This window comes from Zingiber officinale, chromosome 3B (assembly GCF_018446385.1).
Source record: "Zingiber officinale cultivar Zhangliang chromosome 3B, Zo_v1.1, whole genome shotgun sequence".
NCBI lineage: Eukaryota > Viridiplantae > Streptophyta > Magnoliopsida > Zingiberales > Zingiberaceae > Zingiber > Zingiber officinale.
Window position 1 is genome coordinate 13,531,673 of NC_055991.1, and position 24,955 is coordinate 13,556,627.

The following is a 24,955-nucleotide window of genomic DNA, read 5'->3' on the forward strand; positions in this document are numbered from 1 at the left end:
ATAAATTATCTATATAAGTTGCTAAGTGAGATAAAATAATGGAGGACTAACAAGACCTTCCCATGATTAATAACAAAGGAATATCTATACAAATATTGAATTCTACCATAGAACATATAATGATTCAAGTTGATTTTGCTAGTTTTGATTAATCTAAAATATAAACCAAAAGAAAAAAAAAATCCAATCCCCGGGACAATGATATAGTGATTAGATTCTTCAAACAGTTAATCAGATATTTAAAAATCAAATTCCAATTATAGCGTACTGTAAAGATTTTCATCTAGTGAGATGATAATTCTAAGAACGCTGATCGTTTGAATAAGTCTCCACGAGCAAGCTAGAGGAACAAGAATAAGTTGGAAGTTTAAAGGCTTAAATTTCAACGAGTCAAAGGACTTAGCATCAAAAGAGCTTAAACTTCAAAATAGATTTCCGAAATGGATTTAGATATGACATCTGGACACCTCCATCGTTCCAAATGGGAATCTTCAACATGTGGAAATCAAGAATGGAGATTTTCTTGATAATGGACATAGAATAATTATTTGCTCTAATGGAAGATTTTGAAGTTATAAGAGATTCAAAGAGAAAACCTATTTAAAAGAGTAAATAAAATGAGGAACAAATCTAAAAAATTCAAGGCAAATGATGAGATAATTAAATTATTATTTAATATTTTGCATAATAAGATTTTATGTAAGATATGCTTATTTCAAGATGCTAAGTAAAATCTTATGAGAAAATTAAAAAAGTATTCATTTCAAGAATTAAGGGAGAGAGATTATTGACATCAGATCAAAAGATTATCTCTCTATCTTCAAGTGAAATGAAGAAGAATATGTTCTAAGATCGAAAAGAATTAGAGGAAGAAGAATTAGTCACGTCAAGAGTTGAATACTATACTATAAAAAAAATCAAATTGATTAATTAAATTTTCATAGATTGAAAATGTTGAAGGATTTTCTCAGTATCAACCTTGTCCAGTATATCTTTCTCTATATAATGATAAAACAAAAACCACAATTTTCCCAAAAAATCAGATCCAAACCGTCGTTTCATGATCAAACGGTGAGGGCCCCCAATTTAGAATGAGCCGACGAGACACCTCATCCCGTGTTAAAGAGCCAGCCAGCTAAGCTCAGAGTTCAACTTGAGACACCTTTCACCATATCCCAACGCCTATTGTCCTCCGATCTCTCCCCACGTGGATAACTGATAGGTTCTGCTTCCGGGCGCCACGGTAGTTATGTCCAGCTGTCTGAGACCAAGTAGCCGATCCGAATCAGCCATTAATAATTGCTCGGAACAAAATTGACGACCTTGGCCTGCTCCGTCGTCTTCCTCTCCGCGTTCTCTGGCTTGTCTTCCTGCTGCCGGACGCTATTGGATCGATAGCTTCTCTGCAACTGGTAACATGTTTAACTAACTTTGTTCTTTCCTCTCTCTCGAATCCCTTGGAGGAGCACCTACGGCGGAGCCAGAATTGATCCGTTTTGTATGCACAAAAAAATATTACAGAAAAGGGAATTCAAGGTGCGACAAAAGGAGCAATCTTCCAGTATCTGCTCATGATTCGGAGAGGTTTCTGCGTGTACCTTGATTAAAATTTTTGATACCGTGAAAGTATTGATCGAGGAAGATAGGGAAAGAGTGGATTGTGGGGGAAAGTGAAGGAATGGGATTCTCGACGGACAATCTGAAAGGCTTCACTTTGGCGCTGCTGTCTAGTGGATTCATTGGTGCAAGTTTCATCATCAAGAAGAAGGGCCTCAGGAAGGCGGCGGCTGCTTCTGGAGTGCGAGCAGGTTAGCTCCTTCGGCGTCTTCATCTTGCTGTTGATGTTTGTCACGTTAAATCTCTTAGTAGATTTTATTTACCAAGGCATGCCCTTCTGTTTGATCTGTCTTGAATTATTGGGTTATATGCTTCTAACGCACAGGGGTTGGTGGATATGCTTACCTTTGGGAGCCCCTGTGGTGGACTGGTATGATCACAAGTAAGCTACTCGTCCTTCCACTTCTATTCTATACTTGTAAAATTCCTGGAGCGACCTGTTTGGTTAGACTGATGCGGTTCAATCAGAACAATGATTGATCCAGGGGTCTAAAATGCAGAAATCAAGTATGAGCATAAGCATGAGTCATGCAACGAGTGACACATGCATAAAATTAATTAAACAATAAAGAAAATATCTCATTGGAAGTGGAAGATTTAAAAACCGAGAAGGGAATCTGTTGACTGTGGTAATTGCTAAAGGGATGGTGCAGGAAGGTAAAGTTGTTGATGAACTACGAGCTTCACATTTTTAAATTCCTAGAGGGTTAGCTGCTGCTGGTCTAATGCCACGAGGATGGCAAACAATCATTGGAATTCAGTAGTTACAGGGAAGAAGACAATCCTCTAGGTGTCATAGAAAACAAGAACCAAAGGAGAAAAAAATTGCTTCCCATAATCTTAGGACTCAAACATCTTCCACAAACATCATCTGTATAGGTTTAGTAGTCAACTAAATCATTTAATTAAGTGATTGTAACAAAAACTAGTACAACAATTCAAATGAAAAGAAAAATAAATATAGCCTTGTTTTCTCTGAATAGATTGATTGGGATTGATTACCTGAATCCATTGGCAATGTTGATTGACTATGAAGATGAACATTTCGATGCATATTGATTGTTAGATTGATAGTTCTATGGACGTGCTCAAGATTTGCAAATCGCAACCCTTTGCAACCATTTATACCATTTTTTCCTAAATAGGGAACACTAAAATTGATTTTTTTCTTCGTTTTGGTGGATGCCAATTCTATTAATTTTTTCTATTTTTTTTTCAAGAGTTAAAACACTTTCATCTTAGGAAGTTAGATACAACTTGTATCCTCTACTTTTGATTTCTGATAAATAACGTATGTTGTTATGTTGATTATAGATTTTTTTTTTCCCATGAGGATGTTATTGTGATTGTAAGTACAATAATATGTTTAGTTGACTAAAGAAACGATTTCTGATTTTCAGTGATTGTTGGAGAGGTGGCCAATTTTGTAGCTTATGCATTTGCCCCAGCAGTTCTTGTCACTCCTTTGGGTGCTTTAAGTATAATTGTTAGGTAATTTACTCTTCATATCTATGGAGTTGATTGAGGTGAGGATCAACTTTTTGTTGCTGCTATGGTGTTGATAGCACTTCACTTGTGCTTGTAGTGCTGTTCTTGCTCACTTCATTTTGAAAGAGAAATTGCATGCACTTGGAATTTTGGGCTGTATTATGTGTATTGTTGGTTCGGTGGTTATTGTTATTCATGCACCACAAGAGAGAGCAATCACTTCTGTCCAGCAGATATGGCAAATGGCAACTCAAACAGGTAAACTTGCTTACTGAATTTCTAGTCTCCGGAAATTGTTTGAATATCTAGATATTCATTGCTATATTTGGTTATTTTTCAGCTTTCTTGTTGTACGTAGCTTCAGTCATCGTAATAGTCTTCGTTCTTATTTTCCATTTTGCTCCACTATATGGAAGCTCAAATGTTTTGATATTCACTGCCATTTGCTCTTTAATGGGCTCCCTCTCGGTAATTGTTTTTGTCCATCATACATTTTAGCAATCATAAGTAAATGGACAGTTGATAGTGTTTTCCGCTATTTGCAACTCAATTATATATTAATATGCAGGTAATGAGTGTTAAAGCTTTGGGGACTTCTCTAAAGCTGACTTTTGAGGGTACAAATCAATTAATATATCCACAGACATGGTTTTTTATGCTGGTAGTGATTACATGTGTGATTATACAAATGAATTATCTTAACAAGGTCAGCAATACTTCTCTCTTCAATATAACTTTGATGGAAGATTGCTCTCAGTCTATGTTTTGCCGCATGGTCTATTGGTGTCTTATGATATACTATAGGACCTTTAGCTTAAGCTCATATGGTTACTTAAATTTACATTTCTATACTGGAAATATGAGGTTTTCCATATATATATATAACTTACAATATATGGTGTCGCTTGTGAAATGGAGAAGTAGGAAAAAAAGATAATACAACTTACAACTATATACTTTGATATTATGTCGTATAAGATAATTTACAAAAAATAAAAATATTATCTCAGTTCTTCTTAACCTGAATTGTAGCATGTTAAAAAGTGTCGAGTGTTGATATAAGATCATCAACATGATTGAGACAATGACGTATGAGATATTGCGTGTGCTGGGTAATTTCGAGTTTCGGTAATTTATTAGGTGTTTTGACTGTTTCTCTTGGCACGATATGAGATTTTAAACCATGTTTTTTTACCCTTCTCAATGTTTATGGCTTTTCTCTATGTTGGTTCTTTTGGATTCATGGCTATTGTTGTTTGACATTGTGTTATTGAATGGCTTGCCTGGCGTTATTTTACTAAGAATCTTTACTAAGGTTTTCTAAAAAATGAATGTACCTTGGTTTTGGATTTTTTAACTTCCAACTCCATACATTGTTCTTGTCAAATTGTGCACTCTTTCTTTTACCTAAAGTACCCTTGTTTATGAAAATTAAAATCCTTATCATTTTTCTCAAATTATTTTAATGGTTTCATGATGCAACATAAATAACAAAGAAAAAAAATTCAAACTCTTAACTCAGGGAACAGGAAAATATATTATTAAACTGAAAAATGAATCAAGGGGATCCTGGCCTCTTTAATAAAAAAGAAATATCTCTAAAAAAGATCTAACAAACTCTAAATAAATCTGAACAACTTTTTTTTTTTAAAATTTAAATAGTAAAATTTATAAAAATCCCTAACTTTGTCGTTCTTCTTCACCAAGAAAAGTGTGACTTCGTCGAGTAGGTGAGCAAGATGTGTTGGGAATAAACCCGTTACAATCTTTTTGTGATCGTCTCAGAAGCTCTGTTTCACGCTTCTGAGTCCATACCAAATGCACAAGTACTTATAATCAAGAAGGTTTGAGCAGATAATCTCAAACTGTTGACTCTATTGAGTCGATCCAAGCGCCGAGTAGGTGAGTCGCGGACATCGTGAGTTGTCGAGCAGCGCCAAGTTGCTACCGAGAGTTGTTGACAGGATGTCAGGAGCTGCAACACGAATTCAAAGTGGATGCCGAGTCCAGCAGAGCGCTGTCTCCTTAAAACAGATTCGGCCCCTCCGCGGTGCTCAGAGGATTAGGTGGACGTCTGTCTTCCAGGATAAAACGGCAGGATCACGAGCATAACCGAGCACTGGTTGTCGTGACGATCTGAACTAGATCCGAACACTATCATTATTTCTGTTGAGCAAAAGAAGAGTACAACAGAAGGGAAAGAACCAGGGGGATTCAATGAGGCATGGGAAGCACTCGCTCACTTGAGCTTTTTTCTCACAACATAAAGCTCACTTGTCTTCTTTCTCTCACACAAAGCTTTTGAACTTTGCTGTGCTCACTTCACTTCAGCTTCTGTTGTTGTGTCCTCCCTTCATTCCTCTCCATGGTCTTTTATAGACCTTGCAAGCCATCACGAGCAAGCCTGTGGCTTGCCTGCTTGCTAACAAGCAAGCCACGTTGTGGCTTGCATGCTTGTGGCAAGCTGCATGCTTGCCAACAAGCAAGGCACAGCTTGTGGCATGCTTGCCAACAAGCCACACCACGTGGCACGAATGCAAGCTTGCCACATGGCGAGCAGACAGGCTTGCCACGTGGCGTGCAGGTAAGTTGGCGATCTTCCTTGTCTTGTAGGCCAGCCAACAAGTTGCCTTTTCGCAAACATATCGTGTCCTGACTGATTTTTGGACTCCTCGGGTTGATGTCATCCGGGCCCTGGATTTCCAACCCCCTTTGTTCCGAATCAGTCGGAAAGTCTTGCTTTCAATCGTTGTGGGACTACAACCCACACGTCGCGTTTTCATTCAATTTTTTCCAACAATCCCCCACATGAATGAAAACAAGGAGTTGTGATAGTCTTCGACAGTTGAGTCGAGTATAGGATAGGTAGGTGTTACCCTTTGAACCTTCCCTTGTAAACTCTGTTTGCTCACTGGCTGATTAGTAGACGTGATGTCTTTGAACTGCTCGGCCTTGGTGTAAGCATGGACAGATCTTACCCCGTTCTCATGAGTGTGTTCGTTCTTGGCCATGAACACGCCTGGTTTTGTGAGAAGCTCTGTGTGCCTCCAATTCTCTTCGAAGCGGCCTCACTTCTTTCTCACATAGGTGATCCCTCAAGAGTTGCCATTTACTCTTTTGATCATTAAAAGCCCATCGGCGTACCCTGGTCTCATCACTATTTCATTGGGCTATCCCCCACAGTGTGTCTAGTCAGTGCATATTAGTTGTCCCTTTGAACCTAGTTCTTAGGATCTCCAGTCAGCATAGGATGAGTGTCTTCTACACTAATCGCTGACAACGACATCAAGCACATTCCTCGTGATGAGCTAGCAACTAACTCTCGATTTAACCCTTTGGTTAGCGGATCCGCTAGGTTATCTTTTGATTTCACATAGTCAATCGTGATAACTCCCATTGAGAGTAGTTGTCTAATGGTATTATGTCTACGACGTATATGCCTAGACTTACCATTACATAGATGGCTCTATGCTCGATCGATTGTCGATTGACTATCGCAATGTATGCAAATCACAGACACCGGTTTTCAGCCTCTTCACCACATTTGTCAAGAGCTACAAACTCAGATTCCATCGTGGATCCGGTTATTACGGTTTGCTTAGAAGATTTCCAGGAAATGGTTGCACTGGTTAGAGTGAATACATATCCACTCGTAGACTTAGAGTCTTTTATATTAGATATCCAACTTGCATCACTGTATCCTTCGATCACGGCAGGATATCTCGAATAGTGCAATCCATATTCACGAGTATACCTTAAGTACCTCAGTACTCTTGTTATCCCTTTCCAGTGCTCGACACCGGGATTACTCGTGTATCTACTCGGTTTGCTTACTGCGTAGGCCAAGTCTGGTCGTCATCAAGTACATCAAACTTCCAATAACTCGAGAGTACTCTATCTGCGAGATACTTTCACCTCGATTTTCGATAGATGTTGACTCGTATCTATCGGCGTTCGTGCCAACGATCACCCTTGGTGAATTTCTCAAGAATCTTGTCCATGAACAAATCCTTCTGTCGTTCTACGAATTTTGATTCCTAGAATCACATCAGCTAGCTCCATATCTTTCATGTCAAATCTTGAGTTCAACATATCTTTTATGGATTTGATTATCTTATCATTACTCCCAATGATAAGTATGTCATCTACATAGAGGCACAAGATGACATAGTCACTCTCTGTGACTCTCATGTAGACACATTTATCACATTCATTGATCTTGAATCCACATTCCTTCATGGCATTATCAAATTTCTCATGCCACTGCTTTGGTGCTTGTTTCAAGCCATACAATGACTTCACCAATCTACAGACCTTGTGTTTCTGTCCTGACACAGAAAACCCCTCAGGTTGGTCCATATAGATTTCCTCTTCTAAATCCCCGTTTAGAAAGGCTGTCTTTACATCCATTTGATGTATTTCGAGATTCCATAGAGCAGCGATAGCCAACAATACTCTAATAGAAGTTATTCTAGATACCAGAGAGTATGTATCGAAATAATCAAGGCCTTCTTGTTGTCGGTATCCTTTGATTACCAATCTAGCCTTGTATTTATCGATTGTGCCATCTGACTTCATTTTCCTCTTGAAAATCCACTTGCACCCTAGTGGTTTACTTCCTGGAGGAAGATCCACGAGTTCCCAAGTGTGATTTTGCAAGATAGAATCTATCTCAGATGCAATTGCCTCTCTCCAGTGAGGCCCATCAGACGAGCTTACTGTTTCTGAGTAACTCCGGGGTTCACTTTCCAGTATGAAAGTGATAAAATCCGATCCGTAGGATTTTTCTACTCGAGCTCGTTTACTCCGTCTAAGCTCAACCTCAACTGGTTCCTCATCTTTTTCTTCGTCTTGTGTTTCATATGCCCGTTTTGAGGAGCTAGCATCCTCTCGGGTCTTAAAAGGGAATACATGCTCAAAGAATGAGGCATTTCTTGATTCGATTATCGAGTTCTTGTGTATCTCCGGTATGTGTGATTCAAACACACAAAATCTATACGCAGAGCTGTTTTGTGCATATCCAATAAATATGCAATCAATAGTTTTTGGTCCTATCTTAATCCTTTTCGGATCAGGCACCAACACTTTGGCAAGACACCCCCACATTCGTAAATATTTGTAGGACGGTTGTCTTCCATTCCACAACTCATAAGGGCTCTTATCTATTTTCTTCCGGGGCACCTTATTTAAAAGGTAATTAGCTGTTAACACAGCTTCCCCCCACATGGACTCTGGCAATCCAGAGCTTAAGAGAAGAGCATTCATCATCTCCTTAAGAGTTCGGTTCTTTCGCTCAGCAAGTATAAGGAGTTATTGTTTCATGGTTGGTCCCATGTTCAGCACACAACTCAGTGAACGGTGACACATATTCACCGCCTTAGTCACTTCGAACCACCTTAATCTTCCTATTAAGTTGGTTTTCAACCTCATTCTTATAGAGAGCAAATTTCTCTATAGCTTTGTCTTTACTTTTGAGAAGATACACATAACAATATTTTGTGTTATCATCTACAAAAGTGATGAAATATTTATTCTCACCACGTGTTGGCGTACCTTTTAAGTCGCACACGTCGGTGTGGATTAGGTCGAGTGGTTCATTACTTCTCTCAATATGTTGAAAGGATGACCTTGTCATTTTCGCTTCAACACAAATCTCACACTTGTGTTTTGGGTCAAGGTGGAATGTAGGTATGCTTTGCATGTTTATTAATCTACGCAACACATCGTAGTTAACATGTCCTAGTCTACCATGCCACAAACACGAAGACTCAAACATATAAGTGGAAGAGCTTTCATTTTTATTTATCTTGGGCCTAATGGCCATTACATTGAGCTTAAACAACCCATCGATACATAGCCTCTTCCTATAAACACTCCATTTTGGACAATACAACTCTGTCCGACTCAAAACAATGCGAAAGCCATGCTTGTCGAAGTGATCCGGACACTAGATTCTTCCAACGGAATCTCCAACACATTGTTCAGAGTGAGGTCCTTGCCTAAGGTCATCTTCACACCACTTTCCTTGGCCACGTCCGAGGTTCTTGAGTTCCCCATGAACAGTTTATCTCCATCTTTAACTTCTTCAAAGTTGTGGACGAGCTCTTTGTTTTAACATACGTATACGGTGGCTCCGATATCGATCCACCATTGCCACAGATTGGAACCTATTAGGTTCACTTCAGAAACTACGGTGCAGAGATCCATATCTGTTCTCCCGCTTAGTTGGCCTCAGGTTTTTTCTTCTTTGGCCTTTACAATCCGAAGCCTTGTGACCCATACGATCACAATTGTAGCATTTCCCTAAGAACTTCTTTTTCATGTTTTGTCCTTTGGGTTGCGTCGTGGAAGATTTTGGATGCTTCCGTTTTGAGCTTTGTCCGTGCTCAACAACATTGGCTTTTACAGTAGCCTGAGAGAACAGTTTTCTCTCCGAATTCTTGTTGTCTTCTTCTATACGAAGGCGAACAACAAGTTCCTCCAGGTTCATTTCCTTCCGCTTGTGCTTCAGATAATTCTTAAAGTCCTTCCAGCCAGTTGGTAGCTTTTCGATGATAGCTGCCACTTGGAAGGTTTCGCTCAGAGTCATACCTTCTGAGTGAATTTCTTGTAAGAGTACTTGAAGCTCCTGGACTTGACTGATTACAGACTTCGAGTCACTCATCTTATAGTCCAGGAAACGACCAACAATAAACTTTTTGGCCCCAGCATCCTCCGATTTATATTTCTTGTCCAGAGATTCCCACAGTTCCTTTGCCGTTTTTATCTCACAATACACAAGATAGAGTGAGTCGGCAAGATTGTTAAGGATGTAGTTTCGACAGAGGAACTCAGACTCGTTCCATTTGTCGAGAAGAAGGAGGGTGTTCACTTCATCTACACCCTTAACAACCTTGGGAATTTCCTCGGTCAAGATACGTGCCAGACCTAGCGTGGTTAAGTAGAAGAACATCTTCTGCTGCCACCGCTTGAAATTCACTCCTGTGAATTTTTCTGGCTTTTCCCCGTGATTGATTGGCATATTCCCAATCGGGGCGGAGGAGGCCGGCACATGTTGAGCCTGTTGCATCTCAACATTTTCTGCCGCCATCGTAACAGAACGAATCTGTTTTAAGTTTTGTTGGGAATAAACCCGTTACAATCTTTTTGTGATCGTCTCAGAAGCTCTGTTTCACGCTTCTGAGTCCATACCAAATGCACAAGTACTTACAATCAAGAAGGTTTGAGCAGATAATCTCAAACTGTCGACTCTATTGAGTCGATCCAAGCGCCGAGTAGGTGAGTCGCGGACATCGTGAGTTGTCGAGCAGCGCCAAGTTGCTACCGAGAGTTGTTGACAGGATGTCAGGAGCTGCAACACGAACTCAAAGTGGATGCCGAGTCCAGCAGAGCGCTGTCTCCTTAAAACAGATTCGGCCCCTCCGCGTGCTCAGAGGATTAGGTGGACGTCTGTCTTCCAGGATAAAACGGCAGGATCACGAGCATAACCGAGCACTGGTTGTCGTGACGATCTGAACTAGATCCGAACACTATCACTATTTCTGTTGAGCAAAAGAAGAGTACAACAGAAGGGAAAGAACCAGGGGGATTCAATGAGGCATGGGAAGCACTCGCTCACTTGAGCTTTTTTCTCACAACATAAAGCTCACTTGTCTTCTTTCTCTCACACAAAGCTTTTGAACTTTGCTGTGCTCACTTCAGCTTGTGTTGTGTCCTCCCTTCATTCCTCTCCATGGTCTTTTATAGACCTTGCAAGCCATCACGAGCAAGCCTGTGGCTTGCCTGCTTGCTAACAAGCAAGCCACGTTGTGGCTTGCATGCTTGTGGCAAGCTGCATGCTTGCCAACAAGCAAGGCACAGCTTGTGGCAAGCTTGCCAACAAGCCACACCACGTGGCACGAATGCAAGCTTGCCACATGGCGAGCAGACAGGCTTGCCACGTGGCGTGCAGGTAAGTTGGCGATCTTCCTTGTCTTGTAGGCCAGCCAACAAGTTGCCTTTTCGCAAACATATCGTGTCCTGACTGATTTTTGGACTCCTCGGGTTGATGTCATCCGGGCCCTGGATTTCCAACCCCCTTTGTTCCGAATCAGTCGGAAAGTCTTGCTTTCAATCGTTGTGGGACTACAACCCACACGTCGCGTTTTCATTCAATTTTTTCCAACAAGATGTTCCATCAAGTCTTCAGATGCCTCACATATGTGCAAAGCGGATAACAGGGATGCCATTTGTAGATGGGTTTGACACATGTGCTATGTTTTTAGCTCCTCTTATGTGATCCATATGCCTTCCCTTTCTAGGATTCCGTTTTAGTGAACTTATTATCTTTTATTGCTTTTATTGGGATGCACCCTCTTAATGATATGGTTCGACTTTGACAAGGGAGGAAGAGCTAGAGCCAAAGTGACTAGAGCACTATATGTGAGAAAATCAGTGTTCAAAGAAGGGGCTAAATGTTCCTCGATAACATATTAGATACTTTAAAAATTAGACTAATGTGTAATTCAGTTGGTAAATCAGCAATATAAATATTAGAACCATATTTTTCTCACAGTATGGAAAGAACTAGAAGTAGATTGTGTATAGTTTCTTATATGAGTTTTTAGCAAGCTGCTTAGCACGGATACAAATAAAGAGATAATCTTAACATTCTCTCTACTACGTGCATCTATATAAATTTTATTAAATGCAGGCTCTCTATAACACTTGCATGTATCTCTTAAATATGCTCAAGAAGCTCTAACTTAAAAGGGTAGAAGGTGGTAGCTAAGAAAATCACTAATACTAAAACCAAATCAATTGGGCGAGAAGCTTTATACCCATAGACAACCTCAAAAATGGACTTTTACATGCAAAATTATTTACACAAGTAAACTCAAGTAAGATAGAATCTCAAATCTCAATTTTTTCACTAATAGATATCTAACTAGATTTCTTAAACTATGGTTAACAACTTTAATTTAACCATTAGATAATGGGAAAAATACTAAAACTAGATTTATATTCCAAATAATTTTCATATGGTCTTCCAAAATCCTAACCATATACTCATTTGACACTAGCCTCTTTGGAGAACAATTAACTACATGTGATACATCATTTAATTATTGCATGAAATAAACTGTGCCATTTTAGAAAACCTTTTTACAACAATTAACATACATTCATAAAATGGATTGATTCGAGAGAGTTCTTAAACAAAATCCATACTAAGGTCCTTCTATAACTCTTGAGGAATTAGTAGGGGTGTATAAAGGCTCATGTTTTGGATTGATTGTGTTAGCTTTGCCACATCTAAATGATGGCCAATATGTTTTGTCCTTTTCAAAATATCATATGAGTCTGCCTACGTGGGCTCCCATATTAAATAGTTGTGTATAACTAATGTTTTGTCACATCTAAATGATGGCCAATAAACAAGGAGTATGCTTTATAAATAATGTTCAAGGAATAAATAGGAGTGTATCCTAAAACAGGTAACCGCTTTGATAACAAATTTGACTAAATTATGATGATTTTATTTGGGAAGTCTTGAAAAATCATTCCAAAGGCAGTGCATGTAGAGCACATGTAAGGGTACTTAGTCTTAAGATACTCAAATCATATTGCCATGGTTTCCATCCTGTTTAGGGCAGTATGAGTCGACTTAATGTGTCATCAGATTTGGGATTCCTCCTAGATTGTGCATTTGGACAATAATATACTCTTAGAGGAACTTAACCCACCTAGATTGTTTGGAGCTCAACTTCACTTGTAATTAAATCTTCATTGGACTCCTTGTTTAATCAACTTAAGCCTAACAGAGAGTATTCTATTTGCAAGTAGAGAGTTTGCAATTGGCTCAATAATCGACTCAACATTCTCAACCTCAATCAACTCAATTTGTCGAGGATTCAACTTTACTCGCTTATGCCTTTGTAAGTCTATGTAAAGCTCTAGGATCAAGCTTGATCACCAACTACAGCCAGGAACCCATATTCTTAGGCTAAAGGCTCTTTGAAAGCTAAATTTACATTTGCACAAAATACATAAAGATTACAATCTCATATAATTTCTAATAGTTCATTGGATTTCACTTGCTTACCTAAGACTCTAAGAGTCCATGTCTTTTTGGATTTTCTTCCACAAGCCCAAAGGTTGCACCCTTAGGATTCCTCTGTTTGCCCAAAAGCTTTACCTCTTGGACTTTATGCTCATTAGATATCTCGCACCATATTTCATACTATCAACTAAACTCTATGTGCAACTTTCTAAGTCTTTGGGAAATGGATGCACACAAAATAGTAACACGGACAAACTTAACTTAAACTCTTTGCCTGACAACAAAATATTCCAATTGAATTTAAGGGCATAATTGTGCCGATGGTATATTAGTTCATGTTTGTAATCATGTTCAAGTTCTATAGGGAGGACCCTATGCAAACATGTTGTTGCCATGTAATCTTTGCCTTGGCAATTATAACATTGTAGGTTTTAGTTTTATGGCTAGGTCTCTCTATCCTTGTTTGATTTATAGGTTGGCTTTTTCACATTAGATAAGAATAGGTTTAGGCACTGCATAGTTTAAAATCTCGAGTCGTATCGGAGTTTCGGTTTATGTCCGAAACGATATGATTTTGGTATCGTATTGTGCTATACTGATATAGTTTCAGTATTTTTAAAATATAAAATATATTAATTAAAAATAAAATTTTAATCTAAATATTAAAATATATATAATATAAAAAATATTTTTTTTAAAAAAGAAAAAATACGGGATCACGATGCCTTCATATGATAAATAAATAAATTTTTTATTATATATTTTAGAAATTCTAATAAATAATATATATATATATATATATTAAATTAATGGGATAATTTTATTAGGCTTTGATAAGCCTGTTTAGATTATTCTTTTATAGCTAGGAATTGATTGAAATTATTAACTTAAGTTTAATTATTAACATAAGTTTTTTCCTTTTGGCATCATCGCACTAGCTACTTGCTTGCAACCCACGGATCGTGGCGACCTCTGCGGGCCTTTGCGACCTTGCGGAGTTTGTCTTGGGATCGTGGTGATGCCGACGACCTCAACGCGTGGCAACATCCGGTGTTGGGCGGTGGGCGGAATGGTAAATTTCATCCGTTTCATTCAGCACAGAACGAAATTTTAAACCATGGTTTGGCACAGAATGAAATTTTAAACCATGATTGTGCCCCAAGTGGTTTGGGTTCGACTTTGGGTTTTAATGTATATGTAAAAGATTAAGTTAGACTTTGCATGTCGTATTTAATATGTATATTTGAGTTGACTAGGGACTTGATAGGTCATTCATGGAGTTTGTGACTTGACATAGTCAAATGGTGATGGATGTTGACTTGGCATGGCTAAGGTAGTACGTTCAATGGCTTAAAGTTCTGTGGAGGTTGGAGAAGGTTGCATGACAAGAAACACTAAGATGTTGTTGGAGTAGCTTGTGGGGCATGACTTAAAGCGACCAAGTTGGCAACTAGCTTAAAGTCTATAGAGAATAAAAAGGAGAGTACAAGACATCTGAAGGAGTGCTGGACTAGGAGCATTGAGGCTTACTATTTACAATAGGCAAAGGAGGCAAACTACATAGATGGAGAATGAAGGATTACATGTGGAGTGAGCCAAGGATTCTATACATCCAAGGGATGAGTAACCTTATAAGAAACAGCCATGGTGGCGAAAGCAAACTGTGGAAGGTAAGCTCTCATGGTGAGCTATGAGAGTTGAGAGAATGTACTCTTAGGAGAGGGTAGATGTCAACTTAGGTGAGACTCAATCATTAGGATGATCGTAGTTGAGTTCAAATTGACTAAAGTTGAGTCCAGGAGGCTGTAGAGCTAAGTCATCTAAGGAGTTAACTTTGAATAATTAGTTAGCGAATAAAATATTTCTATTCGGGGTTGAGTCGAGTTGATAGTCAAATGATTCACGGTGAGTCGACTAATGAAGAATTTTAATATTAATGATACAACAGAAAAGTCGAAAGATCTGTTGATCAAATAAAGCTGCGTTGCAACGATTACATAACTTAAGGTTACAGTAGTGTAGTTGATTGATGGTAGAATCCAATCAACTCAGTTGCCATTTTTAGACTTGAGATGAGACGATCTGAGAAAGCAATCTAAACAACACGTGAAGAATGAAGGCAACGAAGACTATAGAAAGTTAGCAAGGTGGAGGCTTGAAGGTTGGTGAAAACAAAGATTGGTTAAATCACTTCTCTTGTATTCTTAGCATTTCTCTTTTAAGTGCTTGTAATTGTTTATACTGTAAGAGGTTTTTCCACCTTCAGTAGTTCACCGCGAAGGAGAAAGATAGTGGGCTCTCCAAGAGTAACTCACCAATGAGGCATCAACCGTGAAGTAGGAATAAGGGTGTTGAACCATATTACATTATTTGTTAGCAATTGGTATGCAAATTATTTATGTTTGGTTTATTCCACTGCATTAACCATTGTGACCTTGCTAAAAGCCTAAAATATTAGCAAAAGTAGTATAATTTGTAATTGCAGGTACAATGACTATTCACTCTCTATCTCATCTGACTATCCATCACATTCAGTCCCAACATTAACTTTTGGGAGGATTGAACCTGTTCAACATGTAGTTAGGAGATAAGATTAAACCGACATGATTATAAAATGATTACTAATTCTATTACTGATATTTGCTAAAGTTACATTTGGTTAGGAACCTAGTAGTAATCCCTTTTGGTATGGTACGTCTGGAGATTGAGATTGACCAAATTTATTAATGCCAAAAGTTGTACTACAAATATTTAGATGTATTGGGTTGTGAGAATCAGAGGTATTGGGGTTCAGGTGAATGTTCAGAGGGCAAGACAACAAAGGACAGCTAACATGCAACAATTCCAGGATCTAAGATGCTTTTGAAGTAGTTATATACACTGATAATTAGATTTCATAGTGAGAAACTAAATGGTGTTGCAAAAAGTATATTGCTTAGTCTATTTCTTCATGTGGTGCCGGTGCATGGTGCAGTTTTTGACTACATTCAATGAGATTATTTGATCAGGGATCAATATCCACTGGTACCATAAAACTAATTAACTAAATGTAGCCATATATGATATGTAATGTATGAAAACATTTCAAATGGAATGGAGTAATGCCAAGTAGAAGTATGTTTGAGACATTCAAAAATACATATGCATATATTTAGTAAAGTAAGCAGATATTTAAGGTGCCTTCATGGCATACTTATATTGTTATTAAAGTCATTTGTTACTTCGTAGAAGATACTTCAGCATCTCTGATCCACATCATAGAAACAACTTTCTATATATGTAACACTAAAAATTATTTGTTTCTAACCTAAAGTCCCACATGAGATGAGAAATTTCTAATGTCATTATATGGTAACAATCTATAGCCTATATCATCGTTTTGCTAACAATAAAATGGTATGTTCCAATGCTGCAAAATTAGCAGTTCTCCATTTGCTAAAATGTACATGTTCATAAATTCATTAAAGACTTTGATACCTTTTAATTTATGGAATTTCTTCTCCCGTCTCTCTGATATGTCATCTTAACTCAATTACACAATATATTTGATGTATTTCAGCTTGGTATTTTGTACAAGTTATCAATTCTTTTGAAACTATTTTTCCTTAAATTTGTAGATACTTATATGGATTTCTTGTGCTTTTTTACATTGTTTATTTTTTCCATACCTCCAGGCTCTTGACACCTTCAATACAGCCATTGTGTCACCAATATACTATGTGATGTTCACCACACTTACAATCTTAGCAAGTGTTATAATGTTCAAGGTACGACTTGCATATCCCACAAAACATCATGGGCATTCTTTTTGATATCAATGGTTGTTTGCATGTGCCATCAATATCCAAGTAAATGTATTGGTTAACTCATGTTTAATTAGTCTTTCCTTTTGCCTGAGACATTTGTGTTTGCTGTTTGGATTTTCTTCCACTATTTTTTTCCCAACAATTAGGCAGTGTGACTGTTGCTCCTTGATCACCTAATATGCAACATAACCTGTACTCATTATTATTTTAACACTCAGGTTGGAACATATTTGTCTGCTAAAGTTGATTAGCTAAAACTTATCCAAAAGCTCAAGTCATTAGGAAAGTAATAACTAATTTGTATATTTATATTCTTAATGATAGATATTGAGCTAGAGAACACTATAAAAATAGAGAAAACCAAAATATAATGGATTATCTGATATTGAGCATGTTTGTGGCACAACCACTGCAATCTTATAAATACATCAGATAATTCTAGAATGATATTAGTTATTGCTTAATTAATTTGATCATCATCTACTAGGTTCTTGAAACCACACAATGCATGCATCCGTTTTGATTCTCAAGATGCATATGCATTAATTCTATGCATGCATGTGCATTAATTCTCAAGATTAGCTTTTAACACTCCCTCTTAATTTTGAGAGATCTAAGACTCCAAGTTTTTCACGCAAGTAGAGAAATTTTTCAGTTGAAAGTGGCTTTGTGAAGATATCTCCAGTTTTGCAGAAAACTAATTCAATTTCACCTTTTCTTGATAACTCTCTGATGAAGTGATGTCGTAACTCAATGTGCTTTGTGCGACTGTTAAAAACAGGTTTCTTGGCAATGGCAGACATATTGTCACACGAAAGTATGGTTGGCGCAAATTGTTCTTGCTTCATATCCTTGAGAATTCTCCTCAGCCAGACAACTTCCCATGCTGCTCCACATGCTGATATATACTCAGCCTTGATAGAAGACATAGCCACAATATTTTGTTTCTTTGATGACCAAGAAATACAGTTCGTTCCTATGAAGAAAACATAGCCCGATTTACTCTCGCAATAATCTATTGAACCTGCCCAATCACTTTCAAAAAATCATGGAATTCACTATCTTCTTCAGCTTCAAATATTATTCCATAATTCTAGGCTCGCTCCTAAATCTTGAGACAACACCAACAACATACATAAGATCCGGTCTTGTATTTGTGAGATAAATGAGTGATCCAACTAGATGGTTTCATCAACCTTCTTAGCTCCATCATTTTTGGAAAGCTTATCATTGACTACCATAGGAGTATAAGAGACTTTGCAGCAAGTCATGTTGAATTTCTTCATCAAATCAACAACATATTTTTCTTGAGAGACAATGATTCTCTCATTCTCTTGCTTCACTTGCATCCCAAGAAAATATCTTATAAGTCCTAGATCTGTCATCTAAAATTGACTCATCATGGCTTTCTTAAAATCTTCAATCATCATCAGATTATTGCCCATATATATCAAATCATCAACATAAAGGCATGCTATAAGAAAAATTTATTGTACCTTTTGTCTTCACATATAATGATGGCTCATTTGGACTTCTTTGGAATCCATTTTTATGAAAATAATTGTCAATTTTTCTATTTCATGCTCGTGGAGCTTGCTTTAATCCACAAAGAGCTTTTTGAAGCTTATACACCATATTTTTTTTGAACCTCTAATTACATATCCTTGTGGCTAATGGATTATACTTCTTCGATTTCTCCATTCAAAAACGAAGATTTAACATCTAGTTGATATATCAACAACTTGAGTTGAGTAGCAAGAGCCATAAATGTACAAATAGTTTCCAGGCGAACAATTGGTACAAATGTCTCGCCGAAGTCAATTTTGGGCTATTGACCATATCCCTTAGCAACAAGGCAAGCTTTATGCTTTTGTATAGAACCATCTTCGTTGTACTTAGTCTTGAAGACCCATTTTAAGTAATATCTTTGGATGGTGGCTTTTCAATGAGCTGCCAAGTGTTATTTTTTTCAATCATCTTTATTTTTTCGTTCATGGCTTGTACCCAAACTTCTTCTCCAATAGCATCATCATAATTTTGGGGCTCACTAGCAGCAAAAGCAACATCATATGCTTCATATATTTATTGTAATGAACGAGTCTTTGGTGGTGAGTCGGTTGTATCCGAAACCATTTGATCATGACTTGATGATGAAGAGCTTGGAGTTTCTAGATTTGGAGAAATTAAATGAGTGACTTCATTGGCTTGAGGAGGTGTTGCATGTGAATCCAACTATTTTTCTTCCTATTCCCATGCACTTCATCAAAAATCATGTCTCTTGAAATGGTCAACTCTTGAGTGTTGGGATTATGCAACCTGTAGCTTTTGGAATGATCACTATAGCCAATGAAGATGCATTTCTCTCTTTTTCCATAAAACTTTTCTATGTTTTGAGGAATAATGTAATAATAAGCTAAAGAACCAAAGATCTTACGATGACCAAACCTTTGGTTTTCGTTGGAACCATGCTTCATAGGGTGTCATGTGTTGGACAACCTTTGTTGGAGATCTGTTTAAAAGATATACGATTGTATTAACAACTTCTACCGAGTAGGTGTTTGGCAAACCTTTGGCTTTCAACATGCTTCGAGCCATCTCCACAATGTTGTGATTTTTCCTCTTCCCAATGCCATTTTGTTAAGGACTTTGTCTATGCCCTTTTCTTTGCAATGGTTCGAAAATGGCTTTGAAATAATTTTTCCTCGATTTGTTCTCAAGTCTTTAATGACTTGTCCACTTGTTCTTTCAATATAAGCCATGAATTGGAGAAATTTAGAGAGAGCTTCTATTGTTCAAGTGAGATCATGTGCCATGCTCAATCCGTTGACATTCTCTGGATATTACCTTTGTTGAGCATTGACAAGCCGTTGGCGGTTCTTCGTAACTTTGTTAAATTACTTCCCTGAGATCATGTGAGATGAAAGATGTTTCCATCCCACTACTCCAATAATCATAGTGCCCTCTATCAAAAATTGGAACTTGACTTGGAGAGTATTGGAAGAGTGTGCTTGCCATCAGGAAAGGAAAGTACGTAGACACTCTAATGCCACTAATAGATATTGAAGTAGAGAACAGTATAAAAATAGAGAAAACCAAAATCTAATGGACTATCATATATTAAGCATGTTTGTGGCATAGCCATTACAATCTTATAAATACACCATGGATAGTTGTAGAATGATATTAGTTATTGCTTAATTAATTTGATCATCATCTACTAGGTTCTTGAAACCACACAATGCATGCATCTGTTTTAAATCTCAACATGCATGGACTAATTCTATGCATGCATGTGCATTAATTCTCAAAATTAACATGAATTGATGAGATAATTACTTCAACACAAGCGAGATTCAACCAATGAACCTCCTATGATATCTTGTTGAAGTTGATTAACTAACCACTTATATCAAAAGCTCTAGTTGGTAGTAAAATGACTAATTTATATATTTATGCTCTTAATAATATCCAACATGTGAACTTGGAGAGCTAGATGGAGGTTGAATTTGACACTAGAATCTCATCATTGCTAGGCAATTACTTAGACTTGGATACATGCATTTAACATGATATGAATCCATGTGTCCAACATGGTTTTCTTAAAGTCCTTCCATGTGAACAACTAGGATTTTAGGTATCAACTAGGAGTATCTATGATAAACATCAATATGCATGACATAAATGAAGAGTCCAAGTTTTAGAAACTACTAGAGTTGTTATTGAGTCCAAGGGAGCTTGAACTTGGTGTTAGGTAAGTAACCTATCCGATTGGCCTGTTAGGCATAGAGAAGTATCACCTTGTTTGGAGAAATTGAAGTGTTGATATTCAAGGGAGAAGTAGCTTGCCAACTTTATAAAGGGATGCTACAAAGCCTCACCTCAAGGTGGTGCTAGGATCGGGAGAGATGTGAAGGTTGCCTCAAGTTGAGTCTTGAACATTTGAGTTAGCCAGTGCTCCTATCCTTCATATGCAAGGTGGGTGGGAGATCAAGCTTGCGTCAATCAGCGTGGGTTTTCTCCTTAGAGAATTAATATAGGGAATTCTAATCTTAGGATATGATTGTCTCTGAAACCATGACAAGGAATGAATTTTTATTAAATGGAGGGAACCTTTACATCATGTAGAATAATATTCTATAACTAAATGCTCTGAGGGATTAACCGTATTCAACACATAATTATAACATTCAATAATTCTAACGGACATTATAATATGCCTGCAGGATTGGGATGGGCAAAATATCGGAAACATCGTATCTGAGATTTGTGGCTTCGTTGTTGTTCTTTCAGGGACCATTCTGTTGCAAGTCACAAAAGACAACGACAGGAACGCCTCAAGAAGTGCGTAATATAGCTCATGGCATCTTATTAGTTTATGTTTCTTCTGTTTAGCATTTGGCTTTCATATAACTCGAGATATTATGCAGGTGTATATGCTCCATTATCCCCAAGGTTACCATCTTTGACGACTCGACTTTGTTCTGGGAACGGGGATTTGTTGAAGCATGTTGAGGAGGACATGACATTTTCAGAAGATGCATTATTGAGACGGCAGGAGCTATACTAACATCATTTAGAAAGCATAAGTCAAAGATCCTGTCACGGAGTTTCTAACAAGGGTGCTATCTAAAAGAGCCTTTTTGAGGCTTTTAAAGACCTACTGAGTCCATCGCTGGTTCTGGGGGCAGGAAATGAAGAAATCCAATGCAGCTGCTGCTCCAAATCCAATGACTGCAACAATTTGCTTATATCTTGCAAAATGATTCGTTAGCTGCTCCAGCTATAACGCAAGTTTGATAGAAGTATATAGATCCTTTTGCGAATTCCAGCGACGTGTGAATTAGGCGATTTCAGGTGTAGCTTCCTCTCTATAGCATTTGTTGAAATAATGATTGAGTGGGTCGTGTGATGAACAGTTTGGATGTGGCATATTTATGAAGTTATCGTCTATACAAAAAATCAATAGTTCACTCTGCTAATTGAGGATGTTGTGGTGTTTTAACTTAATATCCCTAAGTTCTTAAAGATAAGATTGTGTATAATAAATTCAATGTGATCCAACTTTTCTTCAAGGTTTTACATTGATGAGAATTTAATACACCGAGCTCTCCTTTTAATTAAATTGTTTTGACTAAATATCATTTTTAACATTAAGATATTTACTTTCGATTTTAGAAATTAAAATATTACTTTGAAAGATTCATAGAAAGCTTATAACATCACTTTTGCTAGATAAATTATTTTGGAAATGAATAATTTTTTGCCAAAATTTATTGACGGGTGCTTTTAAATAAAAAATAGTTCTTTACAATTTTTTTTAATATTCTTTGAATGTTATAATTTTGCCCGGCCAAAATGAGTTATTTTGTATTAAAGGGTTTTGCTCAAATCTCCTTCATTTTAACTAAAAAATAAATTTTCTTTTCAATTAAAAAAATTGAAATATTAATACTGAGGCTCCTTGGAAAGTTATTAATTTAAATATTTTTAGTCAAAACAATTTTTTTTAAGCTATCAAAGACTTTTTCCCTAAACAACAACTTAATGGTGTTTCTAAATCAAAAATTGATTCTTTTCAACTCAATAAATCTCAAATACTTTCTTGAAACTTCTAGGAATCCTTTTCTTTAGTGTAGTATTTTAATCAAATCGAGTTGTTGTGGATTACAGAGAGAAGGTTTTATTCAAACTCTGATTTTTTTCTTGACTCTTATAAATCAAACTGCAATATAATTTTTTAAGTCAAAATGACTTGTTTTAGGGCATCAAAAACCAAAAGGTTTGATCAAAATTCTTGGATGGATGTGTTTAACAATTTTTTTTTCATATACAAAATAAAAATATTATTATTGAGACTCTTAGCAAGTCTTTAGTGTATGTTATTTTTAAAACTAAAATAAATTATCTTGGACAACCAAGTTATTTTGTTTAAATTACTTGTTCCTTTTTTTTTTAAAAAAAAAACTAAAAATGGTTCTTTTCAATTTTACAAGATTAGTCTTAAATTCATATAAAGACTTTGTTTTTTATAAAAAATATAGTTTTTTAGACTTTAAGGAGCTTTGTGAAGACCGGTCAGATAATGGAAAGTAAAAGTAATAGGGTTAGTGGGGGTCAAATTCTCACCCCCACCACTATAATGGAGTGGTAGGATAATGGAAGGTGGAAGTAGTGGTGTTAGTGGGGGGCCAAATCTTTACCCCCCCCCCCCTATAAATAACCTCACACTTATTGGAGGGAAGGTTGAATCGTAAGAGAAGATGAGAACCTCGGTAGATTCGTGTTGTGCAAGGAAGAAGAGGTCACCGCTGTAACAACTTCCAAGGAAAGGGTAAGTGGACCCATTACACAAATTTTGTATTTTTTTGAAAGCAATGGTCTTTTATTATTTGCAATTAATTTGTTTCACTTCTGAACATTTCTAATTACTGATTTTCGTAATTTTGGACACTAGGCTGATCATGAACTAAATGGTAAGAATATATATTCCGAACATGTCTGACATCTGATTTTTGACTTCTGCGATATTTCTGATTTCCGACCTCTCCTCTAGGAGGGATAATTTTAGAGGGATGATATTAGTTAAGTCATGCGAAACACGATCCAATTTAAGTGTCCGCGTAAAATTCTGTGTCTAAATTATGTTATTTTACTACTGCTTCTCAAGAATTTCAGTATTTGTGTTGTGTCCCTCACTTACTGAGGGATTCTCAAATCGCTCACCCCCTTACCAACCATTACAGATAAAGATGAAAGGGGTACCGAGAGTTAGATCAAGGATAGAGAACAAGCCGAGTTCTGGGGATGGTGAATCGACTCAAATTTTAGACAGGAGGACTAAAAATCTACTGTAGCTATGAATTTCGTAATTTAGTTAGGGGGATGTAATTTAATTTGTTGAGCAGTGAAAATGATGTACTTTTGTATTAGGTATGTAAAGACTGATTTTATGTGGCAATTACTATACTAGTGAGGCTAGTTGTTTTCAAACTTTGGGTTGAAAGCAACGCCGATGTCAGCCTCTCGTTGGTCCCGGTCGTGGGGGGTGACATTTTAGTGGTATCAGGGCCAAGTTCCATATTGATTGCTAAACTAGGGGCCAAACCAGAGAACTTAGAAGAACTTTATAAGGTAGCGACACTAGCAACTGAAACCCTAGAATCATGCACGCCGTATAGGAGTTGTAGTGCCCAAATAGTAAATCAAGAGTTTAAGGTCGATCTGATCCAACGCAACATGGTGGAATTTGATGTGATCCTTGGGATGGATTGGCTGGCAAAAACCCATGCACTGGTGGACTGTTGTGCGAAGACCGTTCGATTCCAAACCCTAGATCAAGAAGAGATAGTGTTCCATGGTAAAGCTAAGGAGCGGAAAAACCTCTTATCCGCTTCTCAAACTTGGAAAGCTATGAAATGTGGGGAAGAAGTATACCTTGCAATGTTAAGCAAGGTCAAGGAAGATTCCTAGCTAAGACTAGAAGATATACCGATAGTAAGGGAATTTCCAGATGTTTTTCTAGATGAACTTCCAGGGGCACCCCCGGACCGAGAAATTGAGTTCGAGGTCAATTTAGTGTCGAACGCCACACCGATTTCAAAGGTTCTATACCGAATGACCCTAGTAGAACTCAAGGAACTCAGGGAACAACTCCAAGAGCTACTGGATAAGAAGCAGATAAGGCCAAGTACATCACCATGGAGAACACCAATGTTGTTCGTAAAGAAAAAGGACGATAGCATGCGATTGTGCATCGATTATAGGAGGCTAAATAAGATCACCATCAAGAACAAATACCCTCTACCAAGAATTAAGGATTTCGACCAACTCAAAGGAGCTAAAGTGTATTCCAAGCTCGACTTGAGGTCGGGATAGCACCAGTTGAAAATCAAAGGAGAAGATATCCCGAAAATTGCTTTCCAAACGAGATATGGGCATTACGAATTCACGGTAATGCCATTCGGTTTAACAAACGCCCCGTAGCATTCATGGACCTTATGAA

The 24,955-nt window shown here is 37.4% G+C and overlaps 1 protein-coding gene across 1 annotated transcript; it reads left to right on the plus strand.

Moving 5' to 3' along the window:
• The first annotated feature begins 1,268 nt into the window (after positions 1–1,268).
• Positions 1,269–22,051, plus strand: LOC122055944 (probable magnesium transporter NIPA4). Its single transcript, XM_042617642.1, has 10 exons — positions 1,269–1,412; positions 1,522–1,808; positions 1,943–1,999; positions 3,018–3,108; positions 3,203–3,363; positions 3,446–3,573; positions 3,674–3,811; positions 16,822–16,914; positions 21,177–21,294; positions 21,381–22,051. The coding sequence occupies exons 2-10, from the start codon at positions 1,679–1,681 to the stop codon at positions 21,518–21,520; spliced, it is 1,056 nt and encodes a 351-aa protein (XP_042473576.1). The 5' UTR covers positions 1,269–1,412; positions 1,522–1,678; the 3' UTR covers positions 21,521–22,051.
• The last annotated feature ends 2,904 nt before the right edge of the window (positions 22,052–24,955 follow it).